Source organism: Phacochoerus africanus, chromosome 2 (genome assembly GCF_016906955.1).
Source record: "Phacochoerus africanus isolate WHEZ1 chromosome 2, ROS_Pafr_v1, whole genome shotgun sequence".
Classification (NCBI taxonomy): domain Eukaryota; kingdom Metazoa; phylum Chordata; class Mammalia; order Artiodactyla; family Suidae; genus Phacochoerus; species Phacochoerus africanus.
In genome coordinates, this window is record NC_062545.1 from 272,722,794 (window position 1) to 272,744,764 (window position 21,971).

Below are 21,971 nucleotides of genomic sequence, written 5' to 3' on the forward strand. Positions count from 1 at the left end.
CATATGCCAAGGGAGCGGCCCAAGAAAATGGCAAAAAAAAAAAGAAAGAAAGAAATTAACTCATAAGTATTAATACTAATAAAAACAAAAAGCAATTTTATTTCTATATTCGAGTAAGTTAGAAATGGGAAATTTGGGAGATTCCATTGTGGTGCAGTGGAAACGAATCTGACTTGTATCCATGAAGATGCAGGTTCGATCCCTGGACTCACTCAGTGGGTTAAGGATCCAGTGTTGCCATGAGCTGTGGTGCAGGTGGCAGACACAGCTTGGATCCCAAGTGGCTGTGGCTGTGGTGTAGGCCAGCGGCTACAGCTCCGATTAGACCCCTAGCCTGGGAACTTCACAGCAGCATTTTTTTTCGGCAATAGCTCCAAAGTGGAAGCACCCCAAGTGTCCACTGATGGATGAATGAATAAATAAAATGTGAAAAATTATTTCAGCCTTAAAAAAGAAGGGAATTCTTGGTAGCTAGCATGTTAAGGATCCAGCGTTGTCACTGCTGTGGCACTGGTTACTGCTGGAAAAAAAAGAAGAAGGAAATTCTGACTCATGCTGCAATGTAGATGAACCTTGCAAACATTGTACTAAGTGAACTAAGCCAGTCACAATAAAATCATCCCATTTATGATCCCATTTATGTGAGGCACCCAGAGCAGTCGAATTCAGAGGAACCTAAAAGAAATGGAGGTTGCTGGAGGCTGGGGGAGGGAGAATGGGGAATTGCTGTTTAGTGGGTGCAGAGCTCCAAATGTGCAAGACACCAAGAGCTCTGGAGATTGAATGCACAGCAAAGTGAGTGTATTTAACACGACTAAAATGGAGTTCCCATCGTGGAGCAGGGGTTAATGAATCCGACTAGGAACCATGAGGTTGCGGGTTCAATCCCTGCCCTTGCTCAGTGCGTTAACGATCCGGCATTGCTGTGAGCTGTGGTGTAGGTCACAGACGCGGCTCGGATCCCACGTTGCTGTGGCTCTGGCGTAGGCTGGCGGCTACAGCTCCGATTAGACCCCTAGCCTGGGAACCTCATATGCCACGGGAGCGGCCCAAGAAATGGCAAAAAGACAAAAACAAAACAAATCAAACCAACCACTGCTAAACTGGAGTTCCCGCTGTGGTGCAGTGGGTTAAGCATCCAGCATTGACTCTGTGGCAGCACGGGTTTGAGTCCTGGCCTAGCCCAGTGGGTTAAGGTTCCCACCCTGCCACAGCTGTGGCTTGGATTCGATCCCTGGCCTGCAAACTGCCACATACCGTGGGTGAAGCCAAAACAACAACAACAACAGCAACAAAACCTACTGAACTGTACAGTTAAAAATGGTTAGGATGGAGTTCCTGTCGTGGCTCAGTGGTTAACGAATCCGACTAGGAACCATGAACCCCATGAGGTTGCGGGTTCAATTCCTGCCCTTGCTCAGTAGGTTAACGATCCGGCATTGCTGTGAGCTGTGGTGTAGGTCACAGACGCGGCTCGGATCCCACGTTGCTGTGGCTCTGGCGTAGGCCGGTGGCTACAGCTCCGATTAGACCCCTAGCCTGGGAACCTCCATGTGCCGAGGGAGTGGCCCAAGAAATGGCAAAAAGACCAAAAAAAAAAAAAAAAGGTTAGAATGGTGGCATTTCCAGTGTGCCTCAGTGGGTTAAGAACCCGACTAGTATCCATGAGGATGTGGGTTTGATCCCTGGTCCTGCTCAGTGAGTTAAGGATCCGGTGTTGCCATGAGCTTTGGTGTAGGTCACAGACATGGCTCAGATCTGGTGTTGCCGTGGCTGTGGTGTAGGCCTGCAGCTGCAGCTCTGATTGGACCCCTAGCCTGGGAACTTCCATGTGCCTCAGGTGTGGCCCTAAAAAGAAAAAAAAAAAAAGACCACACCAAATGCTGGTGAGGATGTGGTCATGGTACAACAGAAACTCTCATGCACTTCTGGGTGTGGGTGTAAAATGATGCAGCCATTTTGGAAAAGGGTTTAGCAGTTATAATTTTAAAATTCATCCAGCCATTCCATTCCAAGAGAAAAGAAAGTATATGTACATACACAGACTTATGCATGAAAGTTCATAGCTGCTTTAGGTGTAATAGCCAAGCAATGGACACACCCAAATATTCATCAACAGGTGACAGCTCTACGACAAAAAAAGCAATGAAGGTCTGATACACAGTACAACATGCACAGATCTCAAAATAATTATGCTGAGTGAAAGGAGCCAGGGTAAAAAAATCTATAGTTCTAGAAAATGCAGAGTAATCTGCTGTAACGGGAAGCAGATCAGTGGCTGCCTGGATGTGGGAGGTGGGGCGGGAAGTACAAAAAGAGGAAGAAGGGGGGAGATACAAAAAGGCAGGAGGAATTTTGAGGGTGATGGATGAGTTTATTATTTTAATTGTGATGATGGTTTCATGGGTGTATAAAAATATACACTTTTTTGGGGGGGAGTATTTTTAGGGCCGCACCCAAGGCATATGGAAGTTCCTAGGCTAGGGGTCCAACTGGAGCTGCAGCTGCCTGCCTACACCACAGCCACAGCACCTACACCTATGCCACAGCTCGCAGCAATGCTGGATCCTTAACCCACTGAACGAGGCTAGGGATCGACCCTGAATCCTCAGAGATGATGGTTCAGTTCGTTATCACTGGCCCACAACTGGAACTCCAGTGTACTCTTTATATATGGGTAGTTTATGGAATATTACTTGTATCTGGAAGCTGGTAAAATTGTATTAAAATGAAACCACTGGGAGGAAACTGGGTGAAGAGTACAAAGGACCTCTTTACTATCTTTATAACTTCCTGTGAACCTATAATATTTCAATATAAAAAGTAAAAAAAATATAGTAGTGCTTGTCAAATTGCTCTGTGGAAAAGCTGCAGCAGGTACAACCACTATGAAAAACAGTATGGAGATACCTCAGAAAACTAAATATAGAACCACCATAAGGAGTTCCCGTTGTGGAGCAGCGGTTAACAAATCCGACTAGGAACCATGAGGTTGCGGGTTCGATCCCTGCACTTGCTCAGTGGGTTAACGATCCGGCGTTGCCATGAGTTGTGGTGTAGGTCACAGATGCGGCTCGGATCCCGCGTTGCTGTGGCTCTGGTGTAGGCCAGTGGCTACAGCTCCGATTAGACCCCTAGCCTGGGAACCTCCACATGCCACGGGTGTGGCCCTAAAAGGACAAAAGACAAAAAAACAAAACAAAACAAAACAAAACACCGTAAGACCCAACAATCCCACTCTTGGGCATACATACAGACAAAACTTTCCTTGAAGAAGATACCTGCATCTGTATGTTCACTGCAGCATTATTCACAATAGCCAAGATGTGGAAACGATCTAAATGTCCATCAACAGAGGAATGGATTAAGAAGATGTAGTACATAGACACAATGGAATACTACTCAGCCATAAAAACAAACAAAATAATGCCATTTGCAGCAACATGAATGGAACTAGAGACTCTCATACCAAGTGAAGTCTGAAAGAGAAAGGCAAATACTTATATCACTTACATCTGGAATCTAATATACGGCATAAATGAGCCTTTCCACAGAATAGAAACTCATAGACTTGGAGAACAGCCTTGTGGTTGCTAAAGTGGAGGAGAGTGGGATGGAATGGGAATCTGTGGTTAATAGATACTGCAGACTATTGCCTTTGGAATGGATAAGCAATGGGTTCCTGCTGTATAGCACAGGGAACTATGTCTAATACCTTTTTTTTGTCTTTTTCTAGGGCCATACCCGAGCCACATGGAGGTTCCCAGGATAGGGGTCTAATTGGAGCTGCAGCTGCTGGCCTACGCCGCAGCCACAGCCACAGCCACAGCAACGTGGGATCCGAGCCGCATCTGTGACCTATACCATAGCTCATGGCAATGCTGGATCCTTAACCCACTGAGCAAGGCGGGGGATCGAACCTGAAACCTCATGGTTCCTAGTCAGATTTGTTTCCGCTGCGCCACGACAGGAATTCTGAGAGGTCTGTTTCTTCACAACCTAGTGATGGTGGGCTCAGTAAATAGCAAACACTGATTACTTTGACTAGTCCAAGAGGCGCAGTAGGGTCTTCAAGTCATATTCCTTTCGGTATTAAACCAGTTTAATGTCTTTTCAGGTCATGGCGCAACATTTTAATTTCTCCTTAAAGTGCCTGTTTTGTTTTGCTTTATTTTGTTTTTTGTCTTTTTAGGGCTGAATCCACGGCCTATGGAGTTCCTAGGCTAGGAGTCCAATTGGCCTGTACCACAGCCACAGCAACACCAGATCTGAGCCGCGCCTGTGACCTACACCACAACTCACAGCAACGCTGGGTCCTTAACCCGCTGAGCGAAGCCAGGGATCGAACCCGCAAACCTCATGGTTCCTAGTCGGGTTCGTTACCCTCTGAGCCAGGACGGGAACTCCGCAGAGATTTTAAAAAATAAGGACAACCATGCACATTACATTTAGCAGAAGAGAAAAATCATTGTTAAGGCTGCCAACTGTTTTCTCCTGGGGAGGATCTGGAAATTTGGGTTTTCCTTTTCTCCTGTTTTGATATCATGGTACATTTCATGTCCATGAAAATCCAAAAGTCAAGGGAAGACTGAATTGTAGTCCTGCTCTTCAACTAGTACTTACTGAACCAGCTGCTCTGTGCAGTCACTGCTACCAGTGACAAGCCTTCGGCAGTGAGAAGACCAGCTGGGGAGGCCTGTATCCAAGAAAAGATAACTCAGGCTCATCGCAGGTGAAGAATGTGTAAGGAAGAGGACAGGGTGACAGGTACGTTGCTTAGATGGAAGCCGGGGCCCAGGGAAGGGCGAGGAAGAGCCCTAGGGCACACAGTCTGCTCGGTCACCCGACGGACCTCAAACTCCCCGCACTGGGTTCGTGGGCGGGGCGGGGCGGGGCGGGGGAGCCGGCGCCCGGGGGTGTTCTGTGCGCCCTCTTGCTCCGCCCACCCCGCCGCGCCGCCAGAGGGCGGCGGGGAGAAGGGGTGGCACGTGAACTCGGCGGGGTGGGGCGGAACGCGCGCGCCTGCGGCTGAGTTTCCGGTCGGAGGCCTTTGCGGAGCGCCCCGCGTCCCTGGGGGGCGGCGGCGGTGGCGGAGGCGGCAGCCGAGGCAGCGGGGGGGATCCGGAAGTCAACACCATGTCGAGCCTGCACAAGAGCCGGTAAGGGGCCACCGGGGCCGAGCAGCAGGACCACCACGGGCCAGGTCGCCGCTTCTGATCTGCGGAGGGGGCGCGCGGATGCGGCCGGGAACTGGGACCCCTCCATCGCCCCCCGCCCCCGGCAGAAGGTCTCGGGCGTCCACTTTGCAGCGTCTTTGCCTGCGGGCCAGAGTGGGGCACGGAGCGAGGACGCCTCTCCTGCCCCTCGGAGTCGGCCCCCTCGCTCTCTCTCCCGCACCCTGGACCCCTGGTGTCCCCTTCGCCTGGTGTCTCCTTCCCCTGGTGTCTTCCTCTTCTAGGGCTCCGATGCCCGATCCCGCTCCCACCTCCGGTCCCTTTTTCCCTTGTGAACCTTTGGCCCCACTACCCTCTTCTTTCCAAATGTTCCCTGTCCCACGTGCCTTTTTCTTACTAGAAATGCAAGAAAACCTGGAATCTCCAGTCTGACCTTTTCCCCCAGGCCAGTTCCTGCAACGTTGGCTAATTTTGCTCACTCTTCAGTTTTCCTCTGGGACTTGTTTTTTAAATCTTTCGTCCTTGCCTGAGGGCAGGCCCAGAGGTCTTCTAATGGATGTATTTTTGAGCCCAGAGAGCTGTATGCAGATTACACAGGTCCTTGCCTACAGATCAAATTACTCCTGATTCCTAGGGTTCTTTGAGTTCAGATAGCAGCCCTGTGGTTTGGGCCAGGCCAGCAGAAAGCTCCCAGCTCACTAAATATTAGAATGTGTCTAATTTCATGGTCGCTCATTTGAGAACCTCTGGGCAGGAATATCCCCACATTTCTGAAAATGTGATCTCTAGTTGTCCAACGCTGCCTCTGGCCATGATCCTGACTGAGCTTTGGCATCTTTCTGTCCGAGTGGGAGGGAGGCACAGGTTGGAGACTGGTGGTGTAAGGGAGCTATGGGCTTCAGGCGTGGTCACCAAGCCTGTCATCTGGGGTTTGGTTGTGCTTCATATGCCTCCCCGTCCCTCCTTCTAGCATTGCAGATTTCCAGGATGTCCTGAAGGAACCCACGATTGCCTTGGAAAAGCTTCGGGAACTCAGTTTTAGCGGTAAGAGGCAACTCTCCATTTTCAGGGGTTTCCCAGAGCAGCCTTGTGACTAAGACGGAGCGGAAGGTGCCCAAGCCACACCCGGCCAGTTCTGGTGGGCCAGCCTGTTTTGGTGGCCTTTTCCAGATTCTGGAGAGCTAAACAGCCAGTGGCTGCAACCCCTGAGCTTGCCTGGGGTTCCCAAAGCAATGGTGGCCACAGTTAGCCTGACTCTAGGCCTTAAGACAGGGTGCTTATTGCCCTGTAAATGATGCTGATTGCTTCCTGAGCATAACTGGGGTGTGTGTCAGGCGGGGTGGGGGTGGGGGGTTACTTCTTGAGCCAAGGTTAAGTCTTTCCTCATTCTTTTTTTTTTTTTTTTTTGGTCTTTTTCTAGGGCCGCATTTGCGGCCTATGGAGGTTCCCAGGCTAGGGGTGTAATTGGAGCTGTAGCCGCCGGCCTGCACCGGAGCCACAACAACATGGGATCTGAGCCATGTCTGCGACCTACACCACAGCTCACGGCAACGCCAGATCCTTAACCCACTGAGCGAGGCCAGGGATCGAACCCGCAACCTCATGGTTCCTAGTTGGATTTGTTAACCCCTGAGCCACGATGGGAACTCCAAGTCGTTCCTCATTCCTTAGTGAGCTTCCTGTGTTGTAGAATTTGGTTAGCTGCAGAGTGATTCCTGGTTCTCTCCCTGGCTTAGGATCAAAGCCAACTCAGGCAACAGTGAACTTTGGTTAATGGTAAAAATCCAGCCTTGAGACCCTGCCTTTAAGATGCTGAACCCCAGCAGTTTTGCACTTTGCCCTTCTTGACCTGGTCGACTTTCCAACGCAGAGGCTTTTGCTTGTCTTTAAAAATAACCCAAGGTGTTCTGTGTCGCTTCTTGTGACCGCCCTGTCCTTGGAACTTTGTTAGCAGGGAATGCTTGACTTTCCCCGTTTGTCCCCATGCAGAATCCCAGGGTGGGGGGATTAACTCCTATCCAGGGTACTAGAGTTACCATAGCGACCGCTGCTTCAGTGACGCTCTGGACAATATTTCAGGAGAAGTTTGTCCTGTTCGGGAGTGATATTTAGGCCCCGAAGATCTTGATCTGTTTTGGGATCTCTGCTGAGCTGAAGAATCTGCCAGGCCTCAGGGCAGGCAGTCTGCCCTTGGGTTCTAGAATCAGACATACCTGTAGTTGAGCTCTTGTTTGTGTGTTTTTTTTTTTTTTTTTGGCCAGCCTGCGGCCTATGGAGCTCCCAGGTCAGGGATCAGATTTGAGCCGCAGTTGCGACTTAGGCCACAGCTGTGGCAAGGCCGGATCCTTAACCCACTGTGCTGGGCCAGGAATTGAACCTCTGTCCCAGGGCTCCAGAGCCGCTGTCCATGCCATTGTGCCACAGCAGGAACGCCTTGTTTCCTCTCTCTTCATAGATGAGTTTTTTTATCTGTAGGATGGGGACAGTGATGCTGATCTTCCCTATTTACTAGGGTTATACGGAGGATTACGCGAAGAAGTGTCTCTGAAGGACGATGCACTTGGCATTCATAGCTTAGTGTATACTCTACAGATCTCTGCGCAGTTCCTGCTGTGCGCATGTGCCTGGGTGCCATAGGTACTGGGAGTATAAGACACATCTGGTTCTTGTCTTTCTGGGGCTTATCCAGTCGTAAGGGTTACAGACATTAAATATAAATAAATATGCAAATTATATTATGCAATCCCAGTCGTGATGGCTGCTGTGAAGAAGGGACGGAGCCATTATTGTTTATGTCAAGGGACCTGACTTTGCTTGGGACGAGATGGTGGTCCCCAAAGGCTGCTCTGAGGAAGAAATAGCAAAGATAAGAAGGTGTTGTCTTCCAAAGAATTATCCCAGACAAGAGGGAGTTCTGCCCTGGGGGCAGGGGTCGCGGAGAGAAAGCACACAGAGTTTTAGCAGCTAGTCTAGTCATCCCTCTGGCAGAAAACGGTTCTTGAAGTACTTCTCGCCTCCATTCCTGGCCGACTGGCTCTGAGGTGGAGGGCTGGGGGGTCCTGAGACTCTGCGGGGGCGTGACCTTTGCCTGCTGTGTCCACAGGCATCCCCTGTGAGGGCGGACTGCGGTGCCTCTGCTGGAAGGTGGGTGTGCCTGCGGTGGGGCTTCTGCTCTGCTGAGAGTCGCCGGGATCCCGCATGGGCTGCCCCCGCCCCAGCCCCTTCTTCCTGTTCTCTGCCTTTCCTCGCTTGTCCGATGGCGCTCTTCTGGGAAGTTCTGGGTTTTCTGTTTCTCTTGGCGTCCCTTCCTGGCTCCCCTTGGGGATGGAACACTGCGATGCCAGTGAAGCCCTCCGCTTCCCGGTCCAGGCAGTGCAGTGGAGGTGATGCTTACTGGGACAGGAAAAGGCTGTGCTGGGTCTGAAGCTTTTCACCACGGCGGGCACAGAAGCCCAGGGTTCTGGCTCCCGTCCCTTTGAGCCCAAGGTTTTATTATCGTTTGGAGAAGTCTGTGTGAGGAAAAGCAGTGGAAAGGGCTGCTTCGGGATAAAGAGGGGGAAGCCGGGGGGAGGAGGCTACCCCAGCCCTTGCCTGCATTGCTGGGCTTCGTTTAGCCCCTCTGGCCTTCTCTCCGACGTTTTGCTCAAGGCTGGCAGCCTCATCTCCCGCCCGGTCTGGGCTGGGCTGGGCTGGGGGCGTCGCCAGAGCTGTGCTCTTCTCTCTCCTCTGGGCAGATTCTCTTGAACTACCTCCCCTTGGAGAGAGCCTCGTGGACCTCCATCCTGGCCAAGCAGAGGTGAGACCCTGGCAAGGCGGGGTGATGGGAGGGCCTTGGTAGCTGACAGCGCAGGTCCCTGGGTGGGACCTCTGGGGACCACTCCTCTGCCCTCCTCTCCTACAGGGAGCTCTATGCTCAGTTCCTGAGGGAAATGATCATCCAGCCTGGCATTGCCAAGGCCAACATGGGTGTGTCCAGGGAGGATGTGACCTTCGAGGACCATGTGAGTAGGAGTCCGCCACGGGGACGGAGGCTGCGGGGTGGGGAGAGGGTGGGCTTTGGAGTGGGCTGGGTCCCTGGCCCCAGAGGACAGGTGCGGCTGGTCTGCGTCCCCTCTGGGCCCCCTGGAACCTCCTTTCTGCATTCGCCTGCTCAGCCCCTGCTCCCCCAGGCTCCAGGCCCGGTCAGGACTGTGAGTGGTGGCTGGGTCTGGGGAGCCAAGTCCTCCGGTGCCTTGTCTCCCTTCTTCCTCATTCCCCCTCCTTGAGGAAGGTTCTGGGATATTGTCGTTGAGGGGAGTGGGGGCAGGGTCGCGTGACGATCAGCTGCCTTGCTGTGACTGGGACGAAGCCTCATTCTGTCTGCGAGTAGCAAGCTCCTCCCTGGCGCTTTGTAGTTGGGACGTGGAGATGGATGCGACCCTGGCCAGTCCTCCAAGGACTGGAATTGGCAACTCAGAGTGTTGATGTATTAGATTCAAAGAGACCGAACGAGTCAGCATTCATTCATTCCTTCACTCCGCAACAAGCCCTCAGTGGGCACCTATTACACGCAGCATTTTAGAGCCACGGACAGAAAAGACAGAGGCCTCGCCGGCAGGGAAGTACTCGGAGCAGACCGTGGGGCTCGGCTGCTGAGTGTGGAGTCTGCCTGTGGTTTGGGAGGCTGTGGGGGGCCGGTGCTGCCCCTCGGCCAGCCGTAGCTGGGTCACTGGCGGGAATGCTGGTTCCGGCTCCTCAGGTGCCCGGACCGGTCTGTACCCTGGGGCTCTCGGCAGTCGGTGCAGCTCCTTTTCCCTCCACAGCCCCTCAACCCCAACCCCGACAGCCGGTGGAACACGTACTTCAAGGACAACGAGGTGCTGCTGCAGATCGACAAGGACGTCCGGTAAGCGGAGTGCTGGGGCCGGCAGCCAGCCCGTGGGGCTTCTGGGGGTGTTCCAGGTCTTCTGCCCTTTCCCTCCCCAGCCCAGGCTCCCTGGGCATTGGAGGAACTGTTGGTGCCTTGTCCCCGTAGTTGAGTCCGGGCCTGGGGTGGGGGGTGGGGGGCTCTCCTCTCTCCCCGCCTTCGTTTCAGTTGTAGCCCAGGCGTCTGTGGATTCACCTGCTCCTTCCTGTGACAGACACGGAGGCCCTGCCCTGCTGTGTGGCAGGCTCGGTGCCGCTGCCGGGCTGGGGGCTGGGCAGGGAATAGGCAGACGTGGTCCCTCCCCTGAGATCCTGGGGGTGGGGGAGAGGGGAAGACAGATATTCAGCAAAATAGATCTTCCGGGTGATGAGCATTTGTGGTAAATGATCTGAAGGCAGAGTTCAGGGGGCTTCAGGGAATTCTCGCCTGAGGAAGCAGTGTTTCTGTTGAGATCTAAGGGGTGGGGGGCCTTTGGAGGAGGGAGGGAAAGGGCGGGTGGGCGAGGAGCTGCCCCGGAGAAGACCCTGAGCCCTTGGAGCTTGAACTTCCCACAGTGGTGTGAAGGCCGGTGTGCTTGAGGCCACCCCCGAGGCAGGCAGGGGTGGGACCTTGGACTCCTTCCCGAGGCGTGGGGCAGTCCTGCAAAGGTTTTACGCATAGGAGTGACAGGGTCAGAAACGTGTTTGTTTATGTCTTTTTAGGGCCACACCCTTGGCAACACGTGGAAGTTCCCAGGCCAGGGGTGGGATCGCAGCTGCAGCACACCACACCACAGCCACAGCCACGCCAGATCTGAGCCAGGTCTGCCACCTACACCACAGCTCATGGCAATGCCAGATCCTTAACCCACTGAGTGAGGCCAGGGATTAAACCCGAATCCTCATGGATGCTAGTTGTGTTCATTACTGCTGAGCCACAGCGGGAACTCCAGTGGCTCTGTCTGGGTCAAGAACTATGTCTTGAACCCAGTTTGGGGGAAGGGGGTCTTACCCCGGCGGTGCTCACGAGCCCACTGATCGGTGTTTCTAGAGGGCCCGTCTGCGGGGCTCCGCATGAGAAGTCTGGGCGGTGCGCGTCCAGAGCACCGCGTGTATTTTAGAAACTTGATCACATGCTAGAGACTCTCCCACCCGGCGTTTTTCTCTCACTGCATCTTGAGTATCTCCCTGTGTCGGCTGTGGAACATTCTCTTGTACAATTTGTAAAAATTTTTTGGTCTTTTTAGGGCCGCACCCGTGGCATATGGAGGTTCCCAGGCTAGGGGTCCAATTAGAGCTATGGCTGCCAGCCTACACCACAGCCACGGCAACACTGGATCTGAGCCACATCTTCGACCTACACCACAGCTCACAGCAATGCCAGATCCTTAACCCACTGAGCGAGGCCAGGGGTCGAACCTGCGCCTCATGGATCCTAGTCAGGTTCGTTAACCACTGAGCCACGACGGGAACTCCTACAGTTTGTAAATTAACTAAACCTCTTTTGCCACTTTAAACTACAGTACAGTTAATGTGCTTGTACCTATTAGATATTTTTGACATAGAAAGGTATTTGTGGTTTAAGAGAAGAGTTAGCTTGTAAATCCTAAGGACACTTAAAATTGTGTGTGTGTGTCTGTATCTTTGCAAACACCCTTAGGTATATGAGTGTGTGTGCATATACAACGACTATATTGCTTTTTAAAAACTATTGTCTTTGGAATAAAACGTTATTACTTTTAAAAAAAGACCACACGAGAGAGACCCCCTTGTGGCTCAGCGGATTAACAACCCCACATAGTGTCCATGAGGATGCGGGTTTGATCCCTGGCCTTGCTCGGTGGCTTAAGGATCTGGCGTTGCCTTAAGTTGCCACATAAGTTGCCTTGCTGATGCAGCTTGGATCCCATGTTGCTGTGGGAGCTGCAGCTCTGATTTGACGCCTAGCCTGGGTGCGGCTCTAAAAAGACAAAAATGTAAAAATTTAAAAAACCCGCAGACCAAAATGGCCCTGGGGGTGCTGGGGCCCCGGCGGCAGGGGGCACTGATGGAGTGTGAGTAACGGTCCTCTCCCCTTCCTTCTCCTCTCCCACTCCCTCTTGACAGGAGGTTGTGTCCCGACATCTCCTTCTTCCAGAGGGCTACCGAGTACCCCTGCCTCCTCATCCTAGATCCCCAGAATGAGTTCGAGACCCTTCGTAAGCGGGTGGAACAGACGACGCTGAAATCCCAGACGGTGGCCCGGAACCGGAGTGGGGTCACAAATGTGAGAGGCAACCTGGGGGCCCCAGGGACTCGGCGTCACAGCCTTTTCCTCCTTGGGTCCCTTGGACTGCTGGCCCCAGGCCATCTGGTCTCTGACCATCCTCCAGGACAGTTACCCAAAGCATCCTTGGCCCTGCCAGGCCCACCTCCAGGCTCTTTCTGAAAGGCGGGTGTCAAAGGCTGGGTGTGACGGGTGCCCGGGGAGGGCCCTGCTGTGCAGCGAGGGAGCCACCCTTGTGATCTTGTGGCCGAGGCGGCGCTTGGGGAAGTAATCACAGGTGCGGTGAGGCGTGATGGCGGCAGCGGTGGCGGGGGCAGCTGACCTGGTCTGGGTACCAGGGAGGACTTCCCTGGGGAAGTGACCTTTGCGCTGAGCTCGAAGGTTGAAGGAAAAAGAGCCTTCCAGGTCGAGAGGAGGGCCTGTGTGGACGCCCTCAGGCAGGAGGGAGCAGGGGCACTCAGGGGAGGTGCGGTAGGGGGAGAGGGAAGGGTTGCTGGAGAGGAGCCCCGTGTGAGGCCACCCAGGCCTTTATCCCGAGGGCTGTGATTTAAGTCTGCCTTGTAAAAGATTGCTGTGGGCCCTGTGGGGACAGTGATTAGCGGGGCCAGGAATGGGGGTGGGGAAGGCCTCCCGGAGGCCCTGCAGTGTCCAGGCAGGGGTGGGTGTGGGTGGGGCTGGGCTGGAGTCGGAGGGGTGTGAGAGACCCACGGGGAAGGAGCCAGAGGTCTTGTGGTGGCCAAGCTGTGCTGAGCGTTTGAACCTTAGTCTTCTAGCAGATTCCTGTGATTCTGAGAAGCTGCTTGTAGCCAAATGAACACATTTTCTTCTTTTTTTAAGTGCCGCACCTGTGGCACGTGGAAGCTCCCAGGCTAGGGGTCGAACCGGAGCTGTGGCCACTGGCCTACACCACAGCCACAGCCATAGCTCTGCCAGATCCGAGCCGCGTCTGTGACCTACACCACCGCTCACGGCAACGCCAGATCCTTTACCCACTGAGTGAGGCCAGGGATCAGACCCTCATCCTCAGGGATCCTAGTCAGGTTCTTAACCTGCTGAGCCACAATGGGAACTCCACCAAGCTTATTACCTTACTGTTTAACTTACACCTCCTGCTTTGGTACTTGCAACTTTGACTTGTTCCTCAAACAACAGAAAATTCTCTGTAACCTCCAGCGAGCTAGGAAAATTCTCTGTAACCTTCCCCCAAGTGGAACGACGGGTCAGGGCTCTGTGGTTTCTAGGAGAGTGGCCATGTTTCACCACGGGCGTAACAGGGCCCGTCGTGGCTGACCCCAGGGTTTATGTGCCCACGACAGGGCTGGGTGTGCCAGGAGGTGCCTAACGTTTGGCTTAAATGACGTCATGGCTGATTTCAGATTTGGACCTGATTCCGATGGCAGAGAACTTGACCACAAGCTTCATTTCTCCACCTCTGGACCAGTGGGTGGGCAGTCGGGGTTGAAGCTGACCGTTTGGCCCTGGGCAGTAAAGAGCAAACACACCTTCCCGGGCTTCTGTGTCTTCTGTAAACTGGGCATCATCATTTCCGCCCTGTCTGGCTTTGGAATTGCCGGGAGGGTGAAATGAGGTCATGGCTGCGCAGGTCCTTAGAGAGCTGGAAAGCAGCGGGCGCGCTCGGAGACCTGGACCTCAGGGTTTAGGTCCAGGGCCACCACTTGGCGCGTCTCCTCTGAGGCGTGGCATTACAGTTTTGATCATCCGTTTCCTCGTCTTGAAAAGGATGTTGAGAGAATATTCTAGGCTGTTGAGCGCATTCAACAGCAGACTGCTTGTAGAGAGAGCACTGTCTTGCCCATAGAACAGTCACGGTAAATGTTAGTGATGTGTGTGTGTGTGTGTGCACGTGTACACGCGCCTGTACTTTCATACCCACGTGTGGATGGTGCAAAGGGGAGGGTCGTGTTCCCAGGACGCCGAGTCCCTGCGCAGCTGTGCCTCTGGCTGTGGGGACTCCACTATGCTGGCCTGTATCACCGTAAATTAGATTTCGGTCCAGCTGGCTTGCAGCACGTCCCACATTCTGGATTTGTCAGCTCCTTTCGGTGGCGTTGGCCACGTTCCTCGATACCCTGTGCTGCCCACGAGAGGGACGTGAAGTTTCGTATTAACGGGCAAACCTTTCTAATGAGGACATTTTCTCTGTCACGCCGCCTGCCCTCCTCATGGGCCCCTCTTGTCCCCCAGATGAGCTCCCCGAACAAGAACTCGGCATCCTCGTCCGTGAGCAAGTATGAGGTGCTGCCCAACGGCTGCGAGGCCCACTGGGAGGTGGTGGAGCGGATTCTGTTCATCTACGCCAAGCTCAACCCGGGCATTGCCTACGTGCAGGGCATGAATGAGATCGTGGGCCCCCTCTACTATACCTTTGCCACCGACCCCAGCAGCGAGTGGAAAGGTAAAGCAGTGCCCTCGGCCGCCCAGCCCTTGTCGCCGCCGCCGCCTAGAAAAACGGACCAGGGGACCCTGGGCCGATGGGCTTTATCAAGCGTGCAGCCCACGTCCCTGTTTTGGGCCTGTTTCCTCTCCGTCAGGCGAGGGGGTTGGTCTGCATCATCTCGGAGATCTTTTCTGGCTCGAACGTTCTAGAATATGAGTGTATACTGATCTCTTGATGTTCGTAACTGAATTTCCGGTAGAGGCGCTGAGGTGTATGTAGAGGAAGCTGACTGATAGAAAGGATTTCTTTTATTTTCATTTTTTTTTTTTTTTGTCTTTAGGGCCAACCCTGAGGCATGTGGAAGCCCCCAGGCTAGGGGTCCAATCGGAGCTACAGCTGCCGGCCTCCACCACAGCCACAGCCACGCCAGATCCGAGCTGTGTCTGCAACCTGCACTGAGGCTCACGGCAACGCCGGATCCTTGACCCACCGAGCGAGGCCAGGCATCGAACCCGCGTCCTCATGGATCCTAGTCAGGTTCACTACCGCTAAGCCAGGACGGGAACTCCTAGAAAGGATGTAAATAAAGCGTGATGGGAGCAGCGTCAGCAGAAGGGGAGCTCATCAGTTGCTGAGCAGCGGCAGTGTTGCCGGAGCTGCGAGAAGAAGGGACTGCCGACCTTAGCCTGGGGGTGGGGAGCGGTCACGGCCGGAGAGGGGCGCGGCCTGACCGAGGCAGGGCGACTCGGGGGGCTCAGAGCTGCGGCGGCTCTCAGGGGGGCGAGCGGCGGGACCCTTACCCGCCCGTCTCTCGCAGAGCACGCTGAGGCAGACACCTTCTTCTGCTTCACCAACCTCATGGCGGAGATCCGGGACAACTTCATCAAGAGCCTGGACGACTCGCAGTGTGGCATCACCTACAAGATGGAGAAGGTGTACTCCGCCTTGAAGGACAAGGACGTGGAGCTCTACCTGAAACTGGTGAGGGCCCCCAGGACCCCTCGGCCCGGCGCCGAGGACCGCAGGCTCCTGGGCCTCCCAGGCCCAGACTGAGGCCCGGCTCGAGTCGGGCATTGGAAGTGGCTTCTGCTTCCTGGGTGGCTTCTACTGACCTGGGTGCCAAGGCGGGGCTGAGAGATCAAGGTGGCAGATGGTGGGAGGCCAGCAGGCTGAGGGGAGGGGGGCTACAGTGCCCACCGCATGCCAGGCACAGGGCAGGGCATCCACCGTAGCAATTAGTTCAGCCTGTTAGAGTCTTCTGAGAAAGGAGGTATTCACTCCATTTTTCTATTGCTTTTGTTTTTGTTCTTGTTTGTTTGTTTGTCTTTTTGCCCTTTCTAGGGCCGCTCCCGCGGCATATGGAGGTTCCCAGGCTAGGGGTCGAATCGGAGCCATAGCCACCGGCCTACGCCAGAGCCACAGCAACGCGGGATCCGAGCCGTGTCTGCAACCTACACCGCAGCTCACGGCAACACCGGATCCTCGACCCACTGAGCAAGGCCAGGGATCGAACGTGCAACCTCATGGTTCCTAGTCGGGTTCGTTAACCGTTGCACCACGATGGGAACTCCTGCTTTTGTTTTGTTTAAGCCTTGCCTGTGGCGTGTGAAAGTTCCTGGGCCAGGGATCGTACCTGTGCCATAGCAGCCACCACGGCTGCTGCAATGACAATGCTGGATCCTTAACCCACTGCTCCGCAAGGCAACTCCTGGTTGTCGTTTTGAAAGTTACTGGGGAGTTCCTGCTGGGGCACAATGAGATCGGTGGCATCTTGGAAGCACTGGGACTCAAGTTCGATCCCCGGCCTGGCACAGTGGGTTAAGGATCTAGCGTTGCTGCAGCGTTGGCCTAGGTGGCAGCTGCGGCTCAGATCTGACCCCTCACACATATGTCACGGGTGAGGCCTTAAAAAAAAACTTACTGGAGTAGCTGTCCATGTTTATTTCAGGAAACAGTTCAATAAAAAGAATATTTATAAATAAAACCAGTAGTTTTGTGGAGTTCCCGTCGTGGCTCAGTGGTTAACGAATCCGACTAGGAACCCTGAGGTTACGTATTTGATCCCTGGCCTCACTCAGTGGGTTAAGGATCCTGCGTTGCTGTGGCTGTGGTGTAGGCCAGTGACGATGGCTAGATTAGACCTCTAGCCTGGGAACCTTCATATGCCGCAGGTGCGTCCCTAGAAAAGACAAAAAAAAGAAAAAAAACAGTAGTTTTGTGAACAAGAAAATAAGTGTGAACATACTTTTTTAAACAAGCGGAGAATGAAGTCTTGCTGTTTTGTAACCTGTTTTTTCAGTCAATCATATTCACTGTGGTTGAACGGAGTGTCTCTCTGTTGGGAATAGTCGCCTGCGGGGCGGTTTTATGGAGTTTTATGGAGTAAGTGAGATGTTAAACACGAGGCCAGGTTTCTAGTGGGCGCCCTGTAACTGTTTCTCAGGCCATAAACCCAAAGTTATCATCTGTATAGTGTCTTAAAAGAATTTGAGCCATCATTTATAAATCGAAGGAGCTTATGTAAACGTTTGAGTGTCTGGAGTTCCCACTGTTGCACAGTGGGTTAGAGTTTCTGGCATTGCCGCAGCCGCAGTGCAGGTTGCAGGGGCGGCTCAGATTCAGTCCCTGGCCTGGGCACATCCATATGCTGCAGGTGCAGCCATAAAAATGAAAAGAATTAAAAGTTTGGTTTTCTGGCTTTGCTCGGAACATCAGACGCTCTGGTCATTGCCTTGCAGCCCCTCCCCCTGAGCCAGGCTCCCCGTGCCATCTGCGGCGCGGTGTGCCTGGCGCTCACACCTGGCCTCGCCATGTCCTCCGTTAGGTCCCGGGCCCGCGGCTTATCTGAATTCACGTCTGATAGGCTGCGTGGTGTTCCGTGGCACCCAGCCGACAGGGGTTCTCGTGCCCCGCCCGCACCTCTGTCTCCCCAGCAAGAGCAGAACATCAAGCCCCAGTTCTTCGCCTTCCGCTGGCTGACACTGCTGCTGTCCCAGGAGTTCTTGCTGCCTGACGTCATCCGGATCTGGGACTCGCTCTTCGCCGACGACAACCGCTTTGACTTCCTCCTCCTGGTCTGCTGCGCCATGCTCATGTGAGTGTCGCCGTGAGCAGGGGCGGGCGGCAGGGGCTGCAGTGAGCCCCTGGGATTCTCAGGCGAGCAGCACACCAAACTGGCTTTGGGTGGTGCGGGAGGAGCGGGAAGGGGCCCCAGGGGCCCAGCACTCTTGTGTTTTTCTTAGACTGATCCGGGAGCAGTTGCTGGAAGGGGACTTCACCGTGAATATGCGGCTCCTGCAGGTAACGGAGCTTGGAGGGACTGGCTCAGTCTTAGGCCGTGAGGCAGACCCTTAGCAGGCAACGCCCCGCCCCCGTCCTCGTCCCCAGGCCAGCGCTGTGACAGGATCAGGGCTGTGTAGCAGATCCTAGGTGTCCGGGCCCCTGAGCCAGATCTGGGTTTGGGTCTGGGTTGGATCCCGCTTTGCCACTCACCTTGAGTGTGGTGCGGCCTTGGGTGAATGACTCGGTTGCCCTGAACCGCGTGCTCTGGATGAGTAGGGCACACCTGGCACGAGCCTTATCCCGGGACGTGGTGATGAGGCTTGCTGGGGATCGTGTGCAGACCTGGTCCTAGTTGTTAAGAACGCAGGCTCAAGAGTCAGACAGCTTTGGGTTCACATCTTTGTCCTCCTGTGCCAGTCATGTGACCTGAGCCAAGTGGCAGCCTCTCTAGGCCTTGATCTTTTTGCCACCCCCAGGCTTGGGGTTGGTTTCCAGTAACTTCATTGACTCAATCTGTAAAACGGGCCGATCCACAGTAACCCCTCATTGGGCTGTTGTGACCCAGGGCACGGATGGTGTTCAGCCCTGTTCCAGGCTCGGTGTGAGTGCAGCTCAGGGGTCAATGGCAGGAGATGGGGAGAGGTGCTAGGGAAGGGGCTCGGAGATCTTTTGGGTGGTGATGGGTTGGGTTGGTTAAGTTAGGGCTGTGGGGGCAGCAGTGGCTTCATGCAGGGTTTGGTCAGACGTGGTGCCTGGTGTGCTGTGGTCCCTTCCCCTCAGACCCCCTGGTCCAGCATGGTGGCAGGTCCCCTGGGGAGCCCCGTGGGTGGCAGAGGTGGTGCAGGGTGAGCTGACTGGAGGGCCTGCTGTTGGCCTCTCCCCTGCCCAGGACTACCCCATCACAGACGTCTGCCAGATCCTACAGAAAGCCAAGGAGCTCCAAGACTCACAGTAGCCTTGCGGCAAGAGGCCTGAGTTTGGGAGAGAAGCCGCCGCTGACGCCGCCGCCACCACCACCACCACCTATGTCCTGACTCCTGGGACGCACAGGAGCCTATGGGGTCCCAGCTGGAGGGGCTGCTGCAGGATAGGCCTGCTGCAGGCCTTGCACCCTGGCTGCGCCCACTGGGGCACACTGTGCCACGCCCCTTACCAACCGCTGAGCCTGGCCCTGGCCTGCTTCCACCGGGACCCTTTGCCCAGGCTGCTGAGCAAGGCAGGAGCTCGTGACATTGTTGCCTGGGGCTGGGGCAGACCGAGGGCCCTGGGGCTGGTGAGGGTCCCTCCCGGCCTCTGCCCTGCTGCTCCCCTCCTCCTCTCCTGCTCTGTCCCCTGGGGTCTGGTTGGGGAGGTGCTTGGCCAACGAGCCAGAAGCCACCTCTTCTGGAGGCTGGTGCTTGGGCTTCTCTATGGGGAAGGTGACACTGTGAAGGAGCTAAGAGTCTGCCAGACCCAGTCACACCCTCTGTCCCATTCCCACTGAGTGTGTGTGTGTGTCTTAATTCCCCAGGCGTCTGCTTCTCCTTGGTCCGTGTGTCTGTGTGTCCAGAGGCAGGTGAATCCCTCTAGGTCTCCTTGTCTGTCTCCTCACCTCTCCACCTCTGCCTCCATCCCTCTACCTCCTCCACAGAGGGTGTGTGTGGCTCTCGCTCTGTCTGCCCTTCTCTCTTGGGGTGCCTTATCCCTGCCTCTTCTCTCTTCTCCTCCCAACACCCATGAACCCTGGAGACAGAATGAAGAGTCTGGCTCAGCAGAGCTTCTGGAGGTCAACCTTGGCCTTTGCAGCTTGTTGCCGTCCCCCAGCTCTCCACTCCCAGTGCCTCCCCACCACAAAATTCTTGGAAACCCAAAGCTCTGAGAATTGGCCAGTGAAGCTGCCCGGTGAGGCGGGGTGGAGCTAGCTGAGTCTCCCAGAGGTTCCCCCAAAGGCCCATCTCTCCCAAAGGAAAAGGACATTAATGCGATCCTGTGCTGGGGCTTGGGATCCAGGTGCTTCTGAGGCAAAGGTATTCATTCCTATGGCTACTGGGTCTGGGCCCAGGGCAGGTGAGCCCCATACAGGGCAAGTGGGACCAGAGGGAGCCTCTCTGGGCCAGGCGGAGCTGAGCTCGATGGCTGGGTGCCATCAGGGCCGGGAGAGCCACGTCTCCCCCAGGCAGGGGAGCTGAAGGAGGTGCTGGCCCTCATATGGTCACGTGCTTGGGCTGCTCCGGGATCTGGGGCAGGTGTATCCTGGATAGGAGCAGCTGGCAGTTCCCACTGCTGGGCTGTGGGAAGGGTTGGCTTGTTCCGACCTAGTACCCTCCTCGTTTAAGGAGGCAGGTGGTTTGTGCCTGGAAGGCTGGGTCATGTAGCATGGGACCTCTTCATCTCAGACTGGCCAGCAGGGGCCCCCAGCCACACACACCCCCCCCAAGCCTTCCTGAGTCATGGCCAGGATTTGTGGATGGTGGCCAGGAACGGCTTCCCCCAGGCAGCTCTTGTCCAAGCTGTCCCTTGGATGCTTGTAGGACTTCATGCACTTGCCTTTATGCCTTCTCCTCTTCCAACAAGGTATTTGAGAGATTTTTGCTATTTATTCAGATTCCTAGTTATTTATTGCGATTGGCAAGTGCTCGATTTGATGAAGGGTGGGGCTGGAAGGGTAGAAACAAGTTGGGGTCAGGGTCTTCCTGACCTCACCAAGTCAGAGTCAGCATCCACTCTTCCCGCCTCTGGGACCTTCCTGATTTTCCAGGAGGTCCTGGCTGGGAGGACTCTGTGAGAGGACTAGGTGTGAGGGAGACAACAGCTGGGATCCTTGCCAGAGCCCAAGACCCCGGCTCAGGGCAGAGACATGGCTGCCCAGCAGCCTGGCTCACCCTTTTCCCAGAACTTTTTGCTGGTGGTTCAGTCCTAACTTGATCCCTTCACAGCCTGGGGCCCAGCAGACACTGCCCAGGACACCTGATGCATCCCCTCTTGCCCGTCCCTCTGCCTTCCCTCCCGGGGCCCCACTACTTGAATCACTGCATCTAATTTGTCTAAGTGGCAGGAACTGGGTCCACTGCCCTGTCTTTGATCTTGCGATGAAGGTCAGAAGAGCACAGGGACCATGTCCAGTTAGGCTGAGCTCCCCAATGGGATACTGCCCAAGGAAAAAAACTGCCCTTGGCAATTCCCCCTCCCTAGACTCAAGGGAGGTCCCCAGAGAGCCAGAGACCCCCCGGGCTTCCTGCTCGGGAAGCTGCCCCCAGGACTTTGGATACTTACAGAATGGCTGTTTGAGTTCAGCTGGTCTCACTCCAAGGGTTAGAATGTTAGTCTGCTTTTGTTTTTTCATTTGTTTTGTTCTTTGAATCAGTGCTGTTGATGACAAGTTGTCTTTAATAAATCATGTGTTCTTTGCAGTGGCCGTTGGTTCTGGGATGGGCTGGAAACCTTTGAGACCTTGGAGCTGGAAAAAAACAATTGAGCAGGGATGACGTCAAGAGGCTTTCAGAAGAGTTCCCATCGTGGCACAGGGGAAACAAATCCAACTAGGAACCATGAGGTTGCGGGTTCAATCCCTGGCCTCGCTCAGTGGGTTAAGGATCCAGCATTGCCGTGAGCTGTGGTGTAGGTTGCAGACGCGGCTCGGATCTGGCGTTGCTGTGGCGGTAGCGCAGGTCAGCGGCAACAGCTCTGACTAGACCCCTAGCTTGGGAACCTCCACATGTCATGGGTGTGGCCCTAAAAAGACAAATAAAAACAAAAAAAGCCTTTAGAGTAGGCAGAAGAGAAGGCTAGGAAATTTTTGTTGGAAGAGCATGAGCCACTCTTCTTTAATAACTGCAGTTTGTAGCTGGGGGAGAGGAGACTGGACTGGGGCAGAAGGTGTTACGTTGTGATCGTAGCAAGTTACTTATCTGTTAATTTGCCGAAACCTTCGGCATGTGGAAGTTCCTGGGCCAGGGGTTGAACCTGCACTACAGCAGCAATCCAAGCA

General features: G+C 54.6%; 1 protein-coding gene across 2 annotated transcripts; it reads left to right on the plus strand.

Moving 5' to 3' along the window:
• The first annotated feature begins 5,032 nt into the window (after positions 1 to 5,032).
• TBC1D13 (TBC1 domain family member 13) lies at positions 5,033 to 21,393 on the plus strand. 2 transcript variants are annotated; one of them, XM_047768602.1, is made up of 12 exons: positions 5,033 to 5,159; positions 6,145 to 6,218; positions 8,278 to 8,318; positions 8,909 to 8,970; positions 9,076 to 9,175; positions 9,977 to 10,059; positions 12,165 to 12,324; positions 14,530 to 14,740; positions 15,540 to 15,703; positions 17,656 to 17,816; positions 17,965 to 18,022; positions 18,894 to 21,393. In XM_047768602.1, exons 1-12 carry the CDS (start codon positions 5,137 to 5,139, stop codon positions 18,957 to 18,959), a joined length of 1,203 nt encoding a protein of 400 aa, XP_047624558.1. In that variant the 5' UTR covers positions 5,033 to 5,136; the 3' UTR covers positions 18,960 to 21,393. The 2 variants fall into 2 exon arrangements, with proteins under 2 accessions (XP_047624558.1, XP_047624559.1); XM_047768603.1 differs by lacking the exon at positions 8,278 to 8,318 and having other exon boundaries at positions 5,034 to 5,159.
• Positions 21,394 to 21,971: the final 578 nt, after the last annotated feature.